The sequence below is a fragment of the Perissodus microlepis genome, chromosome 16 (genome assembly GCF_051167445.1).
Source record: "Perissodus microlepis isolate ML-2025 ecotype Zambia chromosome 16, ASM5116744v1, whole genome shotgun sequence".
NCBI classification, from domain to species: Eukaryota; Metazoa; Chordata; class Actinopteri; order Cichliformes; family Cichlidae; genus Perissodus; species Perissodus microlepis.
The window spans coordinates 23,263,477-23,282,358 of record NC_140476.1 but is presented as its reverse complement, the minus strand read 5'-3'; the positions used below and the strand labels follow the sequence as shown (position 1 = coordinate 23,282,358).

The following is an 18,882-nucleotide window of genomic DNA, read 5'->3' as shown; positions in this document are numbered from 1 at the left end:
TTGCACATTACCTAAAACATTTAAAGACTGTGAAATGTTCATAACGTAGAATATATAAATACATTTATAAATATGAGATTATTTAGGTTATGTAAATATATTTATATTTCTGAGGGGTGTAAACAAGGAGAATTGAGCAGAATAATTTTGGCATTACCGCTATAAATAAGCTATTGACAGATCAAGTTCATGTAATAGATATTAGGAAGACTCTATTTATCAATCAGATATTACGAGTTTAATAGGTTAAATGAGTAGTATTAAACAGCGTTGTTTTAGTAGAATTTGTCGGAAACAGAAAAGGGAGACTTGTTCAGAATGCGTTTCGTTGTCATTAATATTTTATTATTATTATTAATTATAATAATTTGAGACAAAGAATTTCTTTCAAGCTCAGCCTGTTAACACGAAACATTGTGCACAGTTTTCACAGTATTGTAACAGATGTCAAACTCGTGCTTTTGCTCTGGAAACAAACACATAGACTGTGCGGTGTCCCTGTTTGTCGTTCCTCTAAAGTCTTGTCTGGGTTTTCTGTCCGACCGCCTTCTAGGCGATCAGACCCGACAGAAAAGATGGCGGCCGAGCGGCACTAACTGTTCTCTATAATGAGTTACCAAATTTTGTCTATTTGTTGAGTTTTCTTCTGGACAAGAAAAACAAGTCCGTGCGGAGAACCTCATCTGGGCAAGGACATTTTGAGGGACAGAAAAGCTTCTTTTCTGAAGCAGTTAGCTGCTACAGCAGTTTGGTGTAGCAGCTCTGGCTTCGGCGTAGCTAACGAGTCTGTCTCGTCATTGTAAAATGGCTCCGGTGCAGATCGGCTCAGACGGGCCGCTCGTTCACGTCGGAGGTATGATTGTTTCGGGTCCACAGGCACCAGCGCTCGGTGCCCCGGGTACACCGGGGGTCCGACTCAGCATGCTTATTGAGTTTCTTCTCCAAAGGACCTACCAGGAAATCACCACACTGGCGGAACTGTGAGTAGCATCTACTGCTGCAGGCCTCAGAGCTAAGTGATGTTGACCTGGCGGGCTAACCTTCTAACTTGAGTAAACTGTGAGGATGTTCGTCTTTCAGATGCTAAAAGAAAGCCTAACAGGCTCATCAAACTGGGACCATCAGTTTTATATTTATATTCAAAGGAGCAAAAAGCTTTAACAGTATAGACGATTAGCACAGCAGCACAGGTAACTGCTGATATGTTAAGGGCGTGCATGTAAACAATACATGGCTGTAGGAATATAGAGCCAGGATCGGTGATTATGTTTGGAGATGAATATCTGATTGCTCCCATAGAGTTAATATATTGGTACCCTTTGACCGAAATACTATTATGAATAATGTTTTCATTGTAAAGAGCAAGGATACATAATTTGATCATTTGACAGGACATAGGTCTTGAGTTCAAGAGCTTAATAAATGATGTTTAAAGATCTTTTGTTGCTCTTCCAGGCTGCCCAGAAAAACAGACATGGAGAGGTATGTTTGTTTTCTCACATTTCATTCATTCATTCTCCTTTATCCACTCACACATTCAGTTACTGTGTCATATTTTAAAACCCATAACAAAAGACTGCTGTTCCCACCTTAGGAAAATCGAAATCGTTCAGTTCGCCAGCCGGACTAGGCAGCTGTTCGTCCGTCTCCTGGCGCTGGTGAAGTGGGCGAGCAATGCAGGGAAAGTGGAGAAGTGTGCGGTATGTTGTGTGTGTGGATTAGTAACATTGTAACATTATTATTAACATTCATTCTGGTCATCAGAGCACTAAATTAAATTATGCTGAACTCTCCATGGTAACAGATGATCTCCAGCTTCCTGGACCAGCAGACCATCTTGTTTGTAGACACAGCTGATAGACTGGCATCACTGGCCAGAGAGGCCCTGGTGCATGCTCGTTTGCCCAGCTTTGCCATCCCCTTTGCCATCGATGTGCTCACCACTGGGTCGTACCCGCGTCTGCCCACCTGCATAAGAGTAAGTCTTGGACTTCTTTCCCTGCATGAAATGATGGATGTAGATAAAACTTGCTCTCTTGAAGCTTTTTGGTATGTGAGCTCAACTGTTTCTGTGTCTATTTGCTTAGGATAAGATCATTCCTCCAGACCCCATCACCAAGGCAGAGAAGCAGACCACTCTGAACCAGCTTAATCAGATTCTACGACACCGCCTTGTCACCACAGACTTGCCACCTCAGCTAGCAAATCTCACAGTCGGTAAGCAGTTTGTGTGGTGTTTTAACTGGCACCATTCTCATGTCTTAATCAGATTATTTTCATCTGTGCTGAAAAGATCTTGTGTGTGTGTGTGTTTATGCAGCTAATGGGCGCGTAAAGTTTCGTGTGGAAGGAGAGTTCGAGGCCACCTTGACTGTGATGGGGGATGACCCTGATATTCCCTGGAGGCTGCTGAAGTTAGATATTCTGGTGGAGGACAAAGAAACTGGAGGTAAAGGGACAGGGGGGCACTCACTCACTCCAACACAAACTGATTGATAATGTACTCGAGTGCTAATGGACTCAACTGGTTTGTCTTTCTGTCACATCCCCCTTCCCGCTCTATTGTAACAGATGGCCGAACCTTGGTCCACAGTTTGCAGGTGAACTTCATCCACGAGTTGGTCCAGGCACGTCTTTGTGCTGATGAAAAGCCTCTTCAAGACATGTACAACTGCTTGCGTATCCTTTTTTTCCTTTGTATTTAACCATACACATGCACATTTACACATACAGAAAATGTGTTTGTGTGTGTATGTCCTGCCTGCATCCACTTGGCTTTTATCCCAGTCTGCTCTCAACTGCTGCAGTAGGGCGGGAGTGTGTGTCGGAGCATATAGAGTATTGACCGGTCAAGCAGATGAGTGTAGAATTCCAATGAGAAACACAGCTGCAGGAGTGAATCCTGTGTAGTCCCCCCTTCACTAAAACAGCCTTTTGTTAATGACAAGGAAAGAGCAGCACTGTTCTGACTATAGCAAGGTCACCCATCCAGGTCAGGTGCTTCAGTATTTTAACCTCCCTGAGAGATGTGGGCTTGTTAAAGTCACAGTGAAGAAAATAGTCCTTTTCTTTGTTCAGTTTTCTGCAAAATACAAGTATTATGTTGTCAACCTGAAAATCACTTGAGCGAGCATATGTGTAGATGATATCTTGTAATAGTGCCGATTTGTTCCCACGTGTCAGACAGTTGTAAATCTTTGGTTAAGTGTAGCTTAAATGCAGAGAGAGGTAAAAAAAACTGTTAGTGAGCAGTATTCACACTTTAATCAGAGTCCTTAATCAAGCATGCGAGCTGAGCACAACTGTGCTTATCACAATGCTAATCAGTACATCTCTGCTCCGCCTTTTCCCCCCAGCATGTCAAAGAGCAGTCTGTATGAGGCACAGATACCTCTTTTACTACTGGACTGTGTGTTTTGAATTTTAATGGGAAGATGGGTACATCACTCTACCTCTACCCACCTGGCCCGGTATTTTCCCACGGTGTGTTTTCTTTAACCTCATTGTTGCCAGACTCCTTCTGTTTGTCGCTACAGCTAGAAGTGCTCCACTCTCAGACTCTGATGCTGATCAGAGAGCGCTGGGGAGACCTGGTGCAGGAGGAGAGATACGTGCCAGCGAAATACCTCACACTCTCTGTTTGGAAGTAAGAGCTTATAAGCGGCCCTCACATGCATGAACACATGAACAGTAACACAGAAGAGAGGCTGAAGCTGATTTATTTATTTTTTTTACTGTTTCTCCAGTCAGCAGGTTTTGGGTAGGAAAACGGGTACAGCATCAGTGCATAAGGTCACTATCAGGATCGACGAATCAGATGGATCGAAGCCATTACAAATTTCTCATGAGCCCCCTCTCCCTGTCTGTGACTCCAAATTAATGGACAGAGCAATGAAGGTGAAATGCACACAAATATCAATATTTTCACTGTTTTACAATACAATTACCTTCCAGTTTAGTATAACTTTTCCCCCTCTCTACTTTTCTTTTTTTTTTTTTACATTTTAGATTGATCACCTGTCAGTGGAGAAGCTTTTGATTGACAGTGTGCATGCCCGGTCACATCAGAAGCTGCAGGAACTGAAGGCAATTCTAAAGACCAGCAATCCCAGCGACAACTGTATGCATCCACTCCTCCTTTTTTATTTATTTATTTATTTTTAATCCCTTCAAACGTGTTTATTTAGCAAAGCCTTTCAAACTTCTGTTTCCTTCTATCAACTGCAGCCAGACTTAATCAGCAGGCTGCAGATAAGACTGATGAGTGTTTGTGGTCATGAGTTAAAAAAAACTTAGAGAGGTTGTCGTTCACACATCCTACATTCTCCTTCTGTCAACTAGTATCTGCAATCAGTCCTTTGAGTCATTCGCAGTGAAAAGACGCACACTTAAATGTTTGTTTGTTTATTTCAGCATTCATCGAGACTGCTTTACCTACACTTGTTATTCCAATACTTGAGCCCTGCGGCCGCTCAGAGTGTCTACACATTTTCGTAGACCTGCACTCGGGCATGTTCCAGCCAATGCTGTATGGGTTAGGTAAGCTTGTGTTTGTGTTGTATTACAATAGGAACATGTATTTATGTAATGCTAATGTGGATCACATTATTTGAATGAGCCTACACCTTTAACCCTTTGTTGAAGATAAAACCCTAGGTGTGCTTTCTCTCTCTCTCTCTCTATAGATCAGTCCATATTGGATGACATTGAAAAGACCATCAACGATGATATGAAGCGCATCATCTCGTGGCTTCAGCAACTGAAGTAAGTCCACATCAAACAGAGATACAAGTCAGAGCAGTACAGCTGTACAGCTAACAGAACAAAGTGTTGTTAGCACACATTAAAGATGCAAATGCACAAAGGAGTCAGTAGTAGGAGATGGAGTCTGACGCCTGACTGTAGCTTGTCAGAGTTGACTAATTGCAGTCAGTAGCAACACTTGGCTCAGCTGGTGGGATGATGGGTGTTGAGATGAATTGTCTGTGTTGTGAGTCTTGCACGAGTGAACAGTGATTGGTCAGTGAGTATCAGTTTCTGCAACTCAGCTCTCATGAAGACTGACTCTTTCTTTCTTTCTGGCCAGGTTCTGGTTGGGAGAGCAGCGCTGCCGGCAGTCTGTGAAACACCTTCCCACTGTGTGCACCGATGTCCTTCACCTCTCCAACTCAGCTTCTCACCCCATCGGCAGCCTGTCAAAACACAGGCTCTTCATCAAGCTCACGCGGCTACCGCAGTACTACATAGTGAGTTTTTCAGCCAGTACATTACCGACAAACGTTGAGCTCGAACAACTCTGTTACTTAGATTTTTATATCCTCCTTCCAACTCTGAATCTTTTCCTCACATCTATTTTTTTTGTTTTGTTTTTAGATAGTGGAGATGCTTGAAGTGCCTAGCACTCCCACAGCGTTGCAGTACAAGTACTCTTTCCTGTCAGTGTCTCAGCTGGAAGGAGATGATGGACCGATGTGCGCGCAGCTTCTGCAGCATTTCAAACCCAATCTAGAGCACCTTGTGCAGGACTCGACAACAGGGAGAGGGGCTCAGCCTGGGACTAAGAGAAAGGTAGCTGCACAGACTGCTTTCATCACCCACTCACACACTCATTTTCTTATGTGTGGCATGGCATTGCTAGGGAAAAACATTTGTGGTCAGTTGGACACTTAAAACTGCAATTATGTCCTTTCAGTGTGGGCTATTTATTCATTTTTTTGTTTCTGTTATTCTGTAGATTGTTGGAGACCAAGGGGAGCCAGAGCCAAAAAAGCCTAAGCGGTCTGGAGAAATGTGTGCCTTCAACAAAGAGCTGGCTCACTTAGTTGCAATGTGTGATATCAACATGCCTTTTATTGGCCTTAGAGCAGAGGTACTTCAGAGTGCTTGGATACTTTGAATCATTCCCACATGTGGTGATTAGACAAGCCCAGTTTAGTGTTTTCTGGTTGATGCTGGATCCCTTTCTCTGCCTTTTAGATGTCCAACATGGAGATTCCAAATCAGGGCGTCCAAGTGGAAGGAGATGGCAGCAGTCATGCAATACGTCTAATAAAGTAATTATAATAGAGTCACAAACATAGAGACACATATTGACACAATTTATTTTAATTAAAGTGTTATAAACTGTAGGAAAAGTGAAAACTCCACAGTGACTCCACGGTTTATTGGGCTTTCTTTTACAGGATTCCTCCCTGTAAAGGTGTAGGAGAGGAGACCAGGAGAGCTTTAGAGCGTTCCCTACTGGACTGCACCTTCCGCCTGCAGGGCAGGAACAACAGAACCTGGGTGGCTGAACTGGTGCTGGCTAACTGTCCTCTTAACAGCACCCATAGTAAGGAGCAAGGTGCACAGCATTTACAAAGTCTTATTTATATACTTTCATTTAGTCTTGAAACAACTGTAGTATTAGTATTTTTATGGATGTTGTGTCCAGATTAGATGGCAAAGACACCAGCTGTAACTCCATAAAAGGCTCTAAACTGGAGCAAAAAAGAATAAAATGTGTTTAGTGTTTGAGAGCAAGGAATCTGTATTTTCTTCATATACCAGCTTCTAAACAACGCCATCTTTTTTGCTGTATTAGCCTCCACGCGACACGTGTATCTGACCTATGAGAACCCTCTGTCGGAGCCAGTGGGCGGGCGGAAAGTGGTTGAGATGTTCCTTAACGACTGGAATGCCATTAGTCAGCTCTACCAGTGTGTCCTCACCTTCTCTCGTGCACTGCCAGGTGAGTGCATGTTTTTTTCCGAAAAGTAAATCCCAGATTTGTATTGTCACATGTACACCTGTTTAATGTAGCTGCACATTATGATTCCCCCTAGAGATGCCATCTCATTTGAGTACCTTCTCAGAGGTGCGGCTGTATAACTACCGTAAGCTGGTGCTGTGCTACGGCACCACCAAGGGCAGCTCTGTCACCATCCAGTGGAACTCCAGCACTCAGCGTTTCCACCTCGCCCTGGGAACTGTGGGGCCTAACTCTGGCTGCTCCAACTGCCATAATATCATCCTCCATCAGCTTCAAGAGATGTTCAACAAAAACCCACAAGTGATGCAGCTGCTACAGGTACACTGTGACCCAGTTACAAAATGTAACCACGGAATGAACACATGCACTTTTTGGAGCTGGATTAAGGGACGATTTGAAATTAAATAAAATCAAAAGGATGTGATTGGATTGCTTCAAACATTGGGTGTGGCTTAGTGAATGCAGCAGTGTCGTATTACATGCAGCACTGTGGTGCCGTTGAGTTGCAGTGCTTTACCCAGACCTTCAAAAGCTGTGCGTTTAGTCCAGGTGGAGGAGAAATACATCAGACTGAACCATATTTATTTCTTCTATCAGTCGTACCCGATTAAAATCCAAACCCACACTGCCCACTGTGACACTGCTTTGCTTATGGAATTGTATTCAAGTTAAAAGATCTGTGCGATAAGCCTCCACACTCCTGAACCATTAGGCTGTAGTACAATATCTCACACTTTATTATATTTAATTTAAAAAATAGAACAGAAACTGAGGATCCGGAGAGTAAGGGTTGATCAGTATCTAGGATTTTAGAATAACAGCCAAAACAAAGGCATATTTACCTACCAAAAAAAGTTGCCTAGTCTTCAGCAAGGTAACTGCATGCACTGTGACTGGATGGGGCTGCTTCAAAACGTGCCTTAGGATCCTCTAATTTATTTATTATTTTAAGATTTCTTCAGCATTAAAGTAATCCACTGCTAGTTCTCAGTACTTTGGCTGATACACCTTTAAAAAAAAAAACTGCCATTGATTCTCCAAACTTTATTTTCCAAATTGTAATCCTATACTGTATAAAACAGTGCCCACGTTGCTGACATGGTGTAACTGAATTTAGCAGTTAAAACTCAACCTGCCAATCAGAGAACACTTACTTTGAAAGTGACCACTCACATTACTTCCCTTCCTTCTTTGAGCGACGCCCCTCAAAGTGTCAGGTGAGAGTCATTGACGAGGAGAATTCAGGTTTGAGAGCAGAGCTGCTGGTGAAAGTGAAACCTCCTGCAGCACAAGCCAAGTAGACACTCTCGTGAGTGTAATACTTGTTTTGTGTCCTGATTTTACGTGTGAGGAACTGAATTTTGCGAGTGGCAGCGAATGAATAATTACCTGAAATTAATGTATTTGCTTTTTGTTTAAATGAAAAAATGTTTTTAATTTTTACATTTTCTTTCTCTCCAGGTCCTTTCAGACACACAGGCTCCTCTGAATGCAATCAACAAGCTACCTACGGTGCCCATGTTGGGCCTCACCCAGCGCACCAACACTGCCTACCAGTGCTTCTCCATCCTGCCCCAGTCACCCACACACATCCGACTGGCGTTCCGAAACATGTACTGCATCGACATCTACTGCCGAAGCCGCGGAGTGGTTGCTATCCGAGATGGAGCCTACAGTCTCTTTGACAACACTAAGATTGTAGAGGGCTTTCATCCTGCTCCAGGATTAAAGGTATGCCAGACACACTGGCACAGTAATAATGTAACAGACAATATGCAGCAGAAGTCCTTTAAGCTTAAATTATTATTTGAACTTCCACACAAAAAGTCATTACACTTGAAGCTGTCATTACAAGCATTGTGACCTCTTGAAAGGACACTAAATATTGGGTGCTAAATATTAAACCACCTGGACCATATTAGCTTTCCTTACTGTAAAGACTAGAGAAAAGGATGCCCAGCCCAGCTCTGCTGCAGGGATACGTTAAATTGTCACTGTTTTTGTCTGACTCTTGCCAAGCACACAAATAAGCCAGTTTCCCAGATGTTGAATGACTTTAAAATAGATTGAGACATTAAAATGGATCCAATTCAGTGTATAGGTACTTACTTCTTAATTTATTCTCTCTCTTCTTTCTAGACATTCCTAAACATGTTTGTAGACAGCAATCAGGATGCTCGCAGGCGATCGGTCAATGAAGATGACAACCCGCCTTCACCTGTGGGTGTAGATGTTATGGACAGTCTTATGAACCAGTTGCAGCCTCAACCACAACCACAGACTATGAGAGGTGGTCCGGGAGGAGTATATCCTCCCCTAACTTCACCGCCACCCAATTATTATGCTAACGTTACTCCCTCACCATCCATGATGCCCACCCCATCACCAGGTATTTGGACCTATTGTACTCTGATTGCTTAATTGTGCCTGTGTGAATGTTGCAGTAAAGTGTTTGTGTCATATAAGCTTGTTAAGCTGCCATACAGCATTGTTTTCTCACCACACATTGTGTCATCAGCCACCCCGCTGACTTATGCATTTGTTGCTATAGCAAATTATGCCAAAAGAATGCGATTGCACAACCATGTGTGCCCATTTGAATTTTGTGAAACCATGCGATCAGTTGTTTCTCTTGCAACATGCACACCTCGCAGCCAAAAGGGAACAAAGCATGCGTTTAGTCATGCTCCTTCCATTCCCCTCCATCTCAGCCCGCCAGCCAGAGACTACAGCCCTTCCGCCCAGCTTTAGCTTGTGTGCACATGGAGTGAGTGTGTGTAAAGAGTACTTGTCATCTTTAGTCTGATGAGCCCTTTGATGTGTGTGCGTGTGTGTGTTGTGCGGATGTGTGCAGGGAACATCCATGCCTCTGGCTCCCCTAGTGGAGCTCTAAGGGCACCCTCTCCTTTCGGGCCAACCCCGTCCCCGTCTTCTTTGGGCATAGCCATGGGCCAGACCAGCTTTGCCAGTCCCCACGGTAAGCAGCAGGATAAATACTGGCCTGGTAGTAATTTTGTTCTGCTGGGCATGGGCTGGAGCGGGCTGGACTGAATATCTTTTCTAGGCTGCAGACATTAACAGGCATATAACAAATGGTCTACACAGCACGGGCACACAGTGGTTTATTTTTCATTTATCTGATTATGTTTATTGTTGTATGAGAAGTGTTAATGTGATGGTGATGACTGACTCTCCTTTAACCTAGGTGTTTTAGACCCCAGCTCTCCATATGCCATGGTGTCTCCCACCAATAGGAACCAGTGGCCAGGTTCACCCCAGGTCTCAGGGCCTTCTCCTGGGGCAAGGATCCACGGCATGTCCCCTGGCAACCCTTCGTTGAATTCACCCATTCCTGACCCGAATTCTCCACGTGCTGGGTCCAGTAAGTACTGCCTCACATTGTCTCTGTATCCTTGTATTTAAAGACAAACACTTCGTAATATTAGAGTTTAAATATATTTTACATATATATATATTTTTAAACTTTTTTAACATGTGTCTCTGTCTTTGATTTAGGTTCACAAGTCATGCCTACCAGTATGCCTCCACCCCGCAAGCTACCTCAGCGCCCCTGGGCTGCCTCCATTCCTACTATCCTCACCCACAATGCCTTGCATGTGCTTCTGCTCCCTTCCCCCACTCCCTGCCATGTGCCCGGCCTGGCAGGAAGCTACCTCTGCTCACCTCTGGAGCGCTTTTTGGGTTCAGTTATTATGAGACGGCACCTACAGAGGATCATCCAGCAGGAAGCCAATGTGAGTGACGAGCAGAGCCAAAAATCAGTCTGTCTTTCATTTCCTAAATGATATCATCCTTTCTGCACTGTGCACTGAAAAAGTTATGGAAGCACGCAAACATGAATTTTCTCAGTTGTAATTGGATCATTTTCATTTTATAGATTAACATGAGTCTTATGTTTTTCATTCATGTCAAGTCTTTATGTTAAATTAACATTTTCTATAAAGTGTTTAGGTATACCTAAGGATTGTAATAGATTAAACATCCTTAAATATAGGATGACACGTAAAAGACTAAACTGAAATATGAATTCAGTCACGTTGGCTATAAGAAGTCTGTATATGCAAATTCACCAACTGCCCGATTGGCTTTTTTGTTTTTGCTTGTTTTTTTTCCCCTCCCCAGTGCAGTAATCACTGTGTCATCTTTCCTCTCCTCCAGTTAACTATCGTGAACTCTAACGAGCCGGGGGTGATCATGTTTAAAACTGAAGTGCTCAAGTGCCGTGTGGCTCTCAACCCAAATAACTACCAGACGCTGCAGCTCAAAGTCACTCCAGAAAACACAGGTCCCTGGTCCCAGGAAGAACTTCAGGTGCTGGAGAGATTCTTCGAGACCCGTGTAAGTCTTCATGTTTTTATTTATTGATTTTTTCTGAACTGATCATAAAAATGGGTAAACAATCCCTTGCTATTTTGTATCCATTAAAACATAGTTTGAATATTATATGATATATGACTAGTAACAGACACCAGCATTAATCATTAATCCATCTACTGCTGTCCTCCCTTCTAGGTTGCTGGTCCTCCCTTTAAGTACAACACTCTGAATGCCTTCACTAAGCTGCTGGGTGCACCCACTAATATCCTTAGAGATTGTGTGCGCATCATGAAGCTTGAATTGGTGAGGAACTTCTTTTATATGGAGTGTTGTTGCACATTTGGACCCCCCCCCCCCTTTAACCCCCACTTAATAGTCTTTGCGTTTGAAAGGTAATGCATGAATAAGCCTTTTCTTCTCCTGCAGTTCCCTGACCAGGCTGCACAGCTGAAGTGGAATGTCCAGTTCTGCCTCACCATCCCCCCCAGCGCTCCACCCATCGCTCCTCCTGGAACCATTGCTGTGGTGCTCAAATCTAAAATGCTTTTCTTTGTAAGTCACTGCAGTGCTTTACCTTTTTGAAACATGTACTTCATTTTCATTTGATGTAAAAGAGCCACCTCACCCTTTGTATTTGGTCTGTTTTGTCCCACAGCTGCAGCTGACCCAGCGCATCCCGGTACCCCAGGAACCAGTGAGCATTATCGTACCCATTGTGTACGACATGGCCACAGGCCTCACTCAGCAGGCTGACATCCCCAGACAGCACAGCTCCTCTGGAGCCGCAGCACTCTTGGTCTCTAATATCCTCAAGAGGTTCAATGAGCTGCATCCTGCCAGACAGGGTGAGACTCTGCCCTCCGTCAGCTGACGAGCACTGAATAATTTACTGTACCTAAACCTTTTCCAACTGAATATTCTAATTAGATGTAAAACAGCTTTGCTAACACTGACTGTATTCTTTTCCTCCCAGGCGAGTGCACCATATTTGCATCTGTTCACGACCTGATGGCCAGCCTCACCCTTCCCCCTGGCACCCGTCAGTAGAAACGATGACGTCAAACCCAGAGCGGAAATTCAACCCAAGTCCCTTTAAAGACAGAAGATGAGCCTCACCCTTAAGCTTACTCGACGCATGAGTGTAAAAGCTGTGGTCCCGAGAGATCAAAATCCAGCTTGCGTCCCCTTTGATACAGCCACTGGACTTTGATGTGATGGATGATTTCAAAGGGGATTCAATTTTGACAGTCTTGGAGACGGTCTTTAAGATTTGCCATTCAGGTAGACCTTAAAACAAGGACGACATTGGATGCAAATGGATATAAATGTTCGTTTGTTCTTCCTCCAGGTGCACTTGTAAACAAAACTTATGTATTGAGGGGTTTTTTTTTTTTTTTTTTTTACAGAAATATGTATATTTAAGTGTTTAAAAGAATGAGGTGAGAGATTTTTCTTTTTGCTAGACTGCTGACTTGCTTTTTTTTGGTAAAAACTGATATTGTTGTAGTATCAGGAGATATTTTCCTTAGCACACTATTTAACTGGCTTCTTGCCTTTACCTTGTCATTCCTCTGCAATCTAATTTCAGACGTACACTTTGGATACTGTAAAAACTGTGATAAACTTTATAAGCCAGTTGTATTTTATTAAGAACCATTTGGAGTCTTGATTAAAGGATTTGAGACATCTTTTCTGACTTTTGGTATTTTATTTAACCAAATTCTGAGTTGGTTTGTGGTTTGAGGATTTTGCACCAGTGAAATGGAAAAGAATCGGGTAAGTTACCAAACAAACAAACCAACAACAAAAAAACGGTGTTAAAAGAAAAACTTTGCATTATTTATTCTTTTTCCTCCATTTGGTGTTTTTTCATGGTGACAGAGAGCACTGTCTTAAAAAAAATCTGTCCCAAATCTCCCCAAAAGTGTCATTCCTGCTCATCAAGCCATTCAGTGACCCTGAGTCACTGAGAGATCACTTCCACTGAGGGAGAAAATTCTCATTGTAGGATAAAAGTTCAATGGACCCAAACAACACCAAAAAATTACCCACAGTAAGTAAAAGAGCCACTGGATGGCCTACTTAAATATAAAAGGCCAAGGCTTTGCTTTCCATCCAATGTCTCCCAGCTGGAGCATACCCCAGCTGTCAAAGGTGGAGTACACTTAACCTGTCATAGAAAAACACCCATTCACACCATTTAACCTAACCCCGCTGTGGGAGGAAGCTAGAGTACCCAGAGAGAACCCATGTATACGGCACACAATAAGAAGAGACAGAGGATTTAAACCCCTGATGTTCTCGCTGTGAGGCAGCAGGACTAACCACTGCTCCACCATGTTGCGGTTTTGTTTTCAGTCCTTTATTTTCCAAAATTATTCCGCAATCTCATTATGTTGTGAAGATTAGTTACATTGTTATGGGATTTATGAACTGATTATTATCAGTTTATGGCCTGTTGGACTCCTCAGGTTTGAAGGTTTGTTTTTGTTTTTTTTACATCATTTATCACTTGCAAAAATACAATAATTATATAGATTTTTTAGTGTGCAATAACCTCTTCTGAACATTGATTGTGAATATAAATAACACAAATACTCAATCCAGGTCGTGAAAGGAGGTTTGTTTCCCAGGGGAAAAAAACCCTGTTTTCTGCCTGCATCCTCACTAAAGTGATGCTGTGCTCCTCATCCCTAAAGCATGACATCATTGTGAAAGGCTGGTCCTCTGCGCGCGTGCCGCTTGAGGGGCGTTCTTTTCCGCAAATCACGGGCTGTGACTGCGCCGCCGTTGTTGCAAAAGGGGCGCGGGCTTTTTATTGTTACCGTCGTTGCGTCAACCTTTCAGCGGCTGCATGAACGAGGCTCTATTGATCAGTGCGCGGTTGCGTGGGGGCATCGTCATCTAAGAGGAAGCGGCGAATCAGGGATGAAGAAACAGTGTTTCACCTGAACGTTTGACACTCGAACGCACCACCTGCGAAACAGGCTTCCGACCAAATGCAATAAAATAAACCGACAGATCTGATCTGTTATTATCTAGTCCCACTCTAGCAAGTTGTCATCGCGTTCATTGTCTTCATATGGCTTTAATTAGCGGGACCGAATCAGGAGAATAGGAGCGATATAACACAGCCGGTCCGAGCCATGGCAGTGAGGATATCGGAGCCGCTCTGTCAGCCCTGCGGTTACCATGAAGCATTTAAAGGTAAGTCCCAGCATCACGCTTTTTAGTCGGGTTCATGCAGCGTTTTGAGGCGTTTCAAGTTCACTTCGGAGGAGTGCGCCCTGCAGGCTCCGACTCCTTACAGCCCACTGACCACTCCCCTTCAGTCCTCATCAACCATCCTTCCTTGGACCTGTAGAATAGACAGCATGTGCGCACTGATTTATAGTCTGCAATGGTGCACCCGTGTGCTTGTGTGTGTTAAGAGATTATTTTTTCCGGCAAATGAGAGAAATGTCATAGAGTGATGTGACTGCTCTGTGGTCAGTGGAGTTACAGGTGAAGAGACCTCTGATGCCTGTCCAGCTGAGTCCTGAGCAGGTGGGCCTGGAGATGCTGTGTCTTTGTGGGCAGCTGGACCTCCTCATCAGGGCACAGATGCAGCAGGTAGATGTATGTCTCCTCAACTTTGTGTTAGTTTTCATCAATTTTCAAGTGAAACTTCAGTCAGATGTTCCATCAAACATTTCATTATTCAAATGTGAATCTGGTGAGAATATGGAGGGCCAAAAGTGCCAAAATGAAATAATAAAATAAAATACACACATCATTAAACACAAAAGTAAATGTGTCATCAATTAATCTAAATGGGAAAAAATATGACTTATACATGTTGGTATGTGGTAAGGACTTGAGGAGGTCAGGGATCCCAGAATGTATTTTGAAAAAAATTACAAGCAGCAGTTCCCAAACTGTAAGTAAAGGTTTGTGATACTACTTCTTCTGTGTCACCAAATACATTTTTTTTAGGATTTTTAGGTGAGACCACTGTGGCATAATCTTAAAAATCTGGTTGATTTGTCAAGATAGAGTCAGTTTGCAAAAGTGCTCCTATGCTGGTGACACAGAAACTGCAGTACTTTAAAACTTCACTTAATTTTCACTTCACAAGTTGTTGTTGTTCTTTGTTTTTTTTTAATGTTGGTGCTCTTGGATCCCCATAGTCTACAGCAAATAAACAGTCATTTTGGATGCACAGCTAATGTTCCTACACACCTAATAAATCAGTCAATTAGCTTTGGGTGGGTAGCTGGTTAATTACTCTGTACTGTCACACACAGACCTTAGATCATAGATCATTGTATTAAGAGAACAGGAAGTGCACTGGACAGGACCTAATGAGCAAATTAATGCCCATACACATATTGTGACCTAATTTGGGACGTGCACATGGATTTTTTTCCATCATCGTCATTTCTTTCCAGCAGCTTTTCTCGAGCTTAAAACTAAATAACAATGTATAATTACGATGTTTATTATGTTAATTATGATGTTTATAACACAATAAATAACACCAGGAAATAGTAATTATGGTGTAACATTGTTCAGTCTGTACTGCTTTGATGTTTAATCACTGTTACTCTGTCACAGTTCCAGGAGCAGTTAGGACAAGGGTGTAGTCCAGAGGAGTCAGACACATTCCAGGCTCAAGGTATGAGTGATGAAATCTAAGAACAAAAGATGTCTTGGATATTTTCTGATCTTCTGTATATATATATAATTTTGTTTATGGCTTAAAGGATCTGAGATTCTTGACCAGATGCTGCAGTGCCTTGAACATCTACCAAAGCCTATGCCACAGTTAGAGGTATGACCTTAAACCGTTCTGTCCTAATGAAGCAGTAACATTAGAAACAACTGAGCACTTCACACATTATCCGCCCCCAACCCCCTAAAACAGTGAGTTGTAACTGTCAATGTCAAGGATCAAGTGGTGCATGTGTTTCCTCAGGACTACCTGGACATGGTGGGACTGTCAGCAATGTTTCCTCGAGTTGAGGTGTTCCTTATTCAAGGTAGTCCTGTTGACATGCTGGAAAGGCCACCAATGGATGGTGAGAGGAACGTGTTTCCAATTCATACACACAAACACGTAACTTTTCTTGTATGTTGACAGTAACATTATTAATTTATTGTTAAATCTTTGAGCATAAGGCATCTTTAATGTGTTTGTAGACTGACAGTATATTGAGAAAAGACCATCCCCTTGTTACTTTCCTTTCCTTGTGGTCATGGTCAAGTCTCTGTGAACACTTCCTACTAGTGGTGCAACGGATCAAAAATCTCACAGTTCGGATCGGATCACGGTTTCAAGTCACAGATCGGATCAATTTTCGGATCAGCAAAAAAACACAAAAATTTTACATTTACTTATTTACTTATTGAATTATTTTTGCCTGTTAAAAACATTCAACTCAAGACTCACTCCACGCAATTATTTAAAAAAAAAAGAAAAAAAGATACAATATAGGGCAGTATAGGGCTTTGTATCTCAATTCAGTTCAATTCAATTTTATTTATAAAGAGCCAAATCACAACAACAGTCGCCTCAAGGCGCTTTATATTGTAAGGTAGACCCTACATTAACACATACCGCTAATTATATCGCACTCCGCTGTGATATAATGAGCTGTCACGGTCACGTAGCTTTCCGTTGCCCTGGAGGTCCACCCATTTGTAGTAGTTAGGGCAACAGAAGATGCCTGGGACAGTTCAGCCATAACTTAAATCCTTTCCTGCTCATACATGCTTGGAACGATCTTGCCACTAAAGTGGACGCGCAACGGGATATCATTGCCCCTTGTTAAACCCCTTGTTTTGCACAACGGAATAAGGCCTCACGTCTGCAGCTAAACACCCCAATAGCTTTTGTAATAGCTTTAGCCCGGTCGGACTGGGCAGCAAAGGGCTGCTTAAATACCGCAAACTCCTCTGCTCCTCCACTTGGACCGCTAGCGCGGGCCATAACTATTGCTTGACAGACCCACCACGCGCACCATACACATACTTTTTTTTCTTCTTTTTCGAATCTTCGGATCACGTGCGTACCGAACCGTGGAGTGGGATCGTTTCGGATTACGGATCAACCGTGATCCGTTGCAACACTACGTGGATGCTTCTTAACTAACAATGTCCATAAAACAAAAAAACAAGCATGTGAGAGTTTCTTTGTAGGACAGTTTTTGACTCTAAGTTTTGCTGCCTTGATACTTCTGTTGCAGAATACTACTTCCACATTGCCAAACTGAACCAGCTCCTTGTGCTGAGTCAACAGCTAGAAGAGGATATCAGGCACCTTGGAAGTCATAAGTACATTGCCCACCAGCTCTCAGTTATATATGTAAGAGTGATGAACTATAACCATCCTCTTTTTAGCTGTGCCTTTTGCAAAATGTGTGCATTTTGTTTCATTCCACAAAAATTTGCTTTGTGCTATTTAATGTCTCTGTTTTACAGCAAGTCCTCAGCTCTTTCAGGGGAATTCAGGTCTTCTCAGAAATAAAGAAAGATATTGAGGCCAACTTCAAACAGATGAAACAGTCTCTGGTGGTAGAGGAAGGCTCAAGGCATGAGCCTCAGCTGGCTGTTCATTATATCAACTGGTGGGTTTACATTGAAATAATTAGCTGTGAATGAGGTGATGATTAATTCAGCAAGAATCTGATGGCAAACACGTTCTGTTCTCTGCGCAGGATATTAGAAATAACTCAAAGCTTAACATCGATGGTGCTGTTACTGCCAGACGAGCTGACAGATGATGTTCACCAGGCCGTGACCTTCGTGTCTCAGTTCCTGTCCTGACTCACGCTGAGGAACGCCTCTGTATCTATGAATCCTTCTCCAGGGCTCTCCCGCTTCAAAAGCAACTGATTATGTTACGACCATTAAAAGGTGCTACACAATACGATTCTACAGAATAATAGTGGGGTTGAATAGCCCACCTGTTTAAAACCACATAGGTTTTTTGTACATCGTCTTTTGGAGTGCGGCCCTTGTTAGTCCCTGTGCTGAATCGGTTGGTTGGAGCTGAATGTAAGCTTATTGAATCCCATCTTGCACTAATGTTACATTTTTTAAAACCTAAAGCAGAATAATAAAACTGAATGCAATGAACGCAAGTTGTATGACATGTTTGCTCTTTGTGGCTGATAAACTCATTGATGAATGAGTGTCAGAGTCAAAAAACAGCTATAAAGGGACACCAGGTAACATAAAACCACAAATTGAGACAATTTGACACAAAATAACCACAAAGTCACACCAAACAACCACACATCTACAGTGACTACAAAGTAGCGTTAGACTACACATGCAAAATGACCCTAAAGTAACAAAAATTCCTGAAAAAAAGGCAAAGGTAACAAAAATAGCATGAGACGCTACCTTGAACTCATGGGCCAGATACCAGGACAAGGGCCATCACATAATATGTCCTATTAGGAGACCATCTCTCCTGGTATGAGGAGAGATAGGCGGGCAGTAGAGGGGCATCACCACTCTCTTCATACATGGGAGCAAGTTCCCACAGAGCACATGGTGGTGAATGTTACATTGCTTACATCATCAAGCATAACAGATTTGGCAGTGGGTCATTCAATATCTGGGACCACATGCTCTCCATGTATTCACCAACACCAAAATATGTAAAAACTTCACGGATGATGAAGACACAGATGTCAGTGACAGGTCCTTGTGTTCCCCAGACTTGAATCCAATTGAGAACCTCTGAGATGTTATGTGTCAGTGCATCCAGTGCTGCCAACAGACAGTCCAGGAGCTCACTGATG

The 18,882-nt window shown here is 42.8% G+C and overlaps 2 protein-coding genes across 5 annotated transcripts; both read left to right on the top strand.

Annotated features, from left to right (window-relative positions):
- The first annotated feature begins 538 nt into the window (after positions 1-538).
- Positions 539-12,777, top strand: med14 (mediator complex subunit 14). Of its 3 annotated transcripts, none has more exons than XM_084908383.1 (29): positions 539-980; positions 1,456-1,482; positions 1,595-1,700; positions 1,805-1,978; positions 2,088-2,217; positions 2,321-2,449; positions 2,572-2,679; positions 3,514-3,646; positions 3,747-3,897; positions 4,009-4,120; positions 4,414-4,539; positions 4,686-4,764; positions 5,087-5,246; positions 5,374-5,568; positions 5,735-5,869; positions 5,977-6,053; positions 6,183-6,331; positions 6,584-6,730; positions 6,825-7,069; positions 8,213-8,482; positions 8,891-9,140; positions 9,606-9,728; positions 9,957-10,133; positions 10,268-10,506; positions 10,931-11,110; positions 11,285-11,392; positions 11,516-11,641; positions 11,745-11,934; positions 12,063-12,777. In XM_084908383.1, exons 1-29 carry the CDS (start codon positions 805-807, stop codon positions 12,134-12,136), a joined length of 4,296 nt encoding a protein of 1,431 aa, XP_084764509.1. In that variant the 5' UTR covers positions 539-804; the 3' UTR covers positions 12,137-12,777. The 3 variants fall into 3 exon arrangements, with proteins under 3 accessions (XP_084764509.1, XP_084764508.1, XP_084764510.1); XM_084908382.1 differs by having other exon boundaries at positions 6,183-6,343; XM_084908384.1 differs by lacking the exon at positions 9,606-9,728 and having other exon boundaries at positions 540-980; positions 6,183-6,343.
- Positions 12,778-13,839: 1,062 nt separating this feature from the next.
- LOC146370932 (uncharacterized) lies at positions 13,840-18,213 on the top strand. 2 transcript variants are annotated; one of them, XM_084954656.1, is made up of 8 exons: positions 13,840-14,296; positions 14,583-14,707; positions 15,686-15,746; positions 15,835-15,902; positions 16,047-16,149; positions 17,317-17,435; positions 17,552-17,697; positions 17,788-18,213. In XM_084954656.1, the coding sequence occupies exons 1-8, from the start codon at positions 14,236-14,238 to the stop codon at positions 17,894-17,896; spliced, it is 792 nt and encodes a 263-aa protein (XP_084810782.1). In that variant the 5' UTR covers positions 13,840-14,235; the 3' UTR covers positions 17,897-18,213. The 2 variants fall into 2 exon arrangements, with proteins under 2 accessions (XP_084810782.1, XP_084810783.1); XM_084954657.1 differs by having other exon boundaries at positions 13,842-14,296; positions 14,583-14,701.
- The last annotated feature ends 669 nt before the right edge of the window (positions 18,214-18,882 follow it).

Coding starts and splice junctions, on each gene's coding strand:
- LOC146370932 (XM_084954656.1), top strand. CDS start 14,236: ATGGCAGTGAGGATATCGGAGCCGCTCTGTCAGCCCTGCGGTTACCAT. Junction 16,150..17,316: donor GGAAAGGCCACCAATGGATG/GTGAGAGGAACG, acceptor CTTCTGTTGCAG/AATACTACTTCCACATTGCC. Junction 17,698..17,787: donor GCTGTTCATTATATCAACTG/GTGGGTTTACAT, acceptor TTCTCTGCGCAG/GATATTAGAAATAACTCAAA.
- med14 (XM_084908382.1), top strand. CDS start 805: ATGGCTCCGGTGCAGATCGGCTCAGACGGGCCGCTCGTTCACGTCGGA. Junction 2,218..2,320: donor GCTAGCAAATCTCACAGTCG/GTAAGCAGTTTG, acceptor GTGTTTATGCAG/CTAATGGGCGCGTAAAGTTT. Junction 11,111..11,284: donor AGAGATTCTTCGAGACCCGT/GTAAGTCTTCAT, acceptor CCTCCCTTCTAG/GTTGCTGGTCCTCCCTTTAA.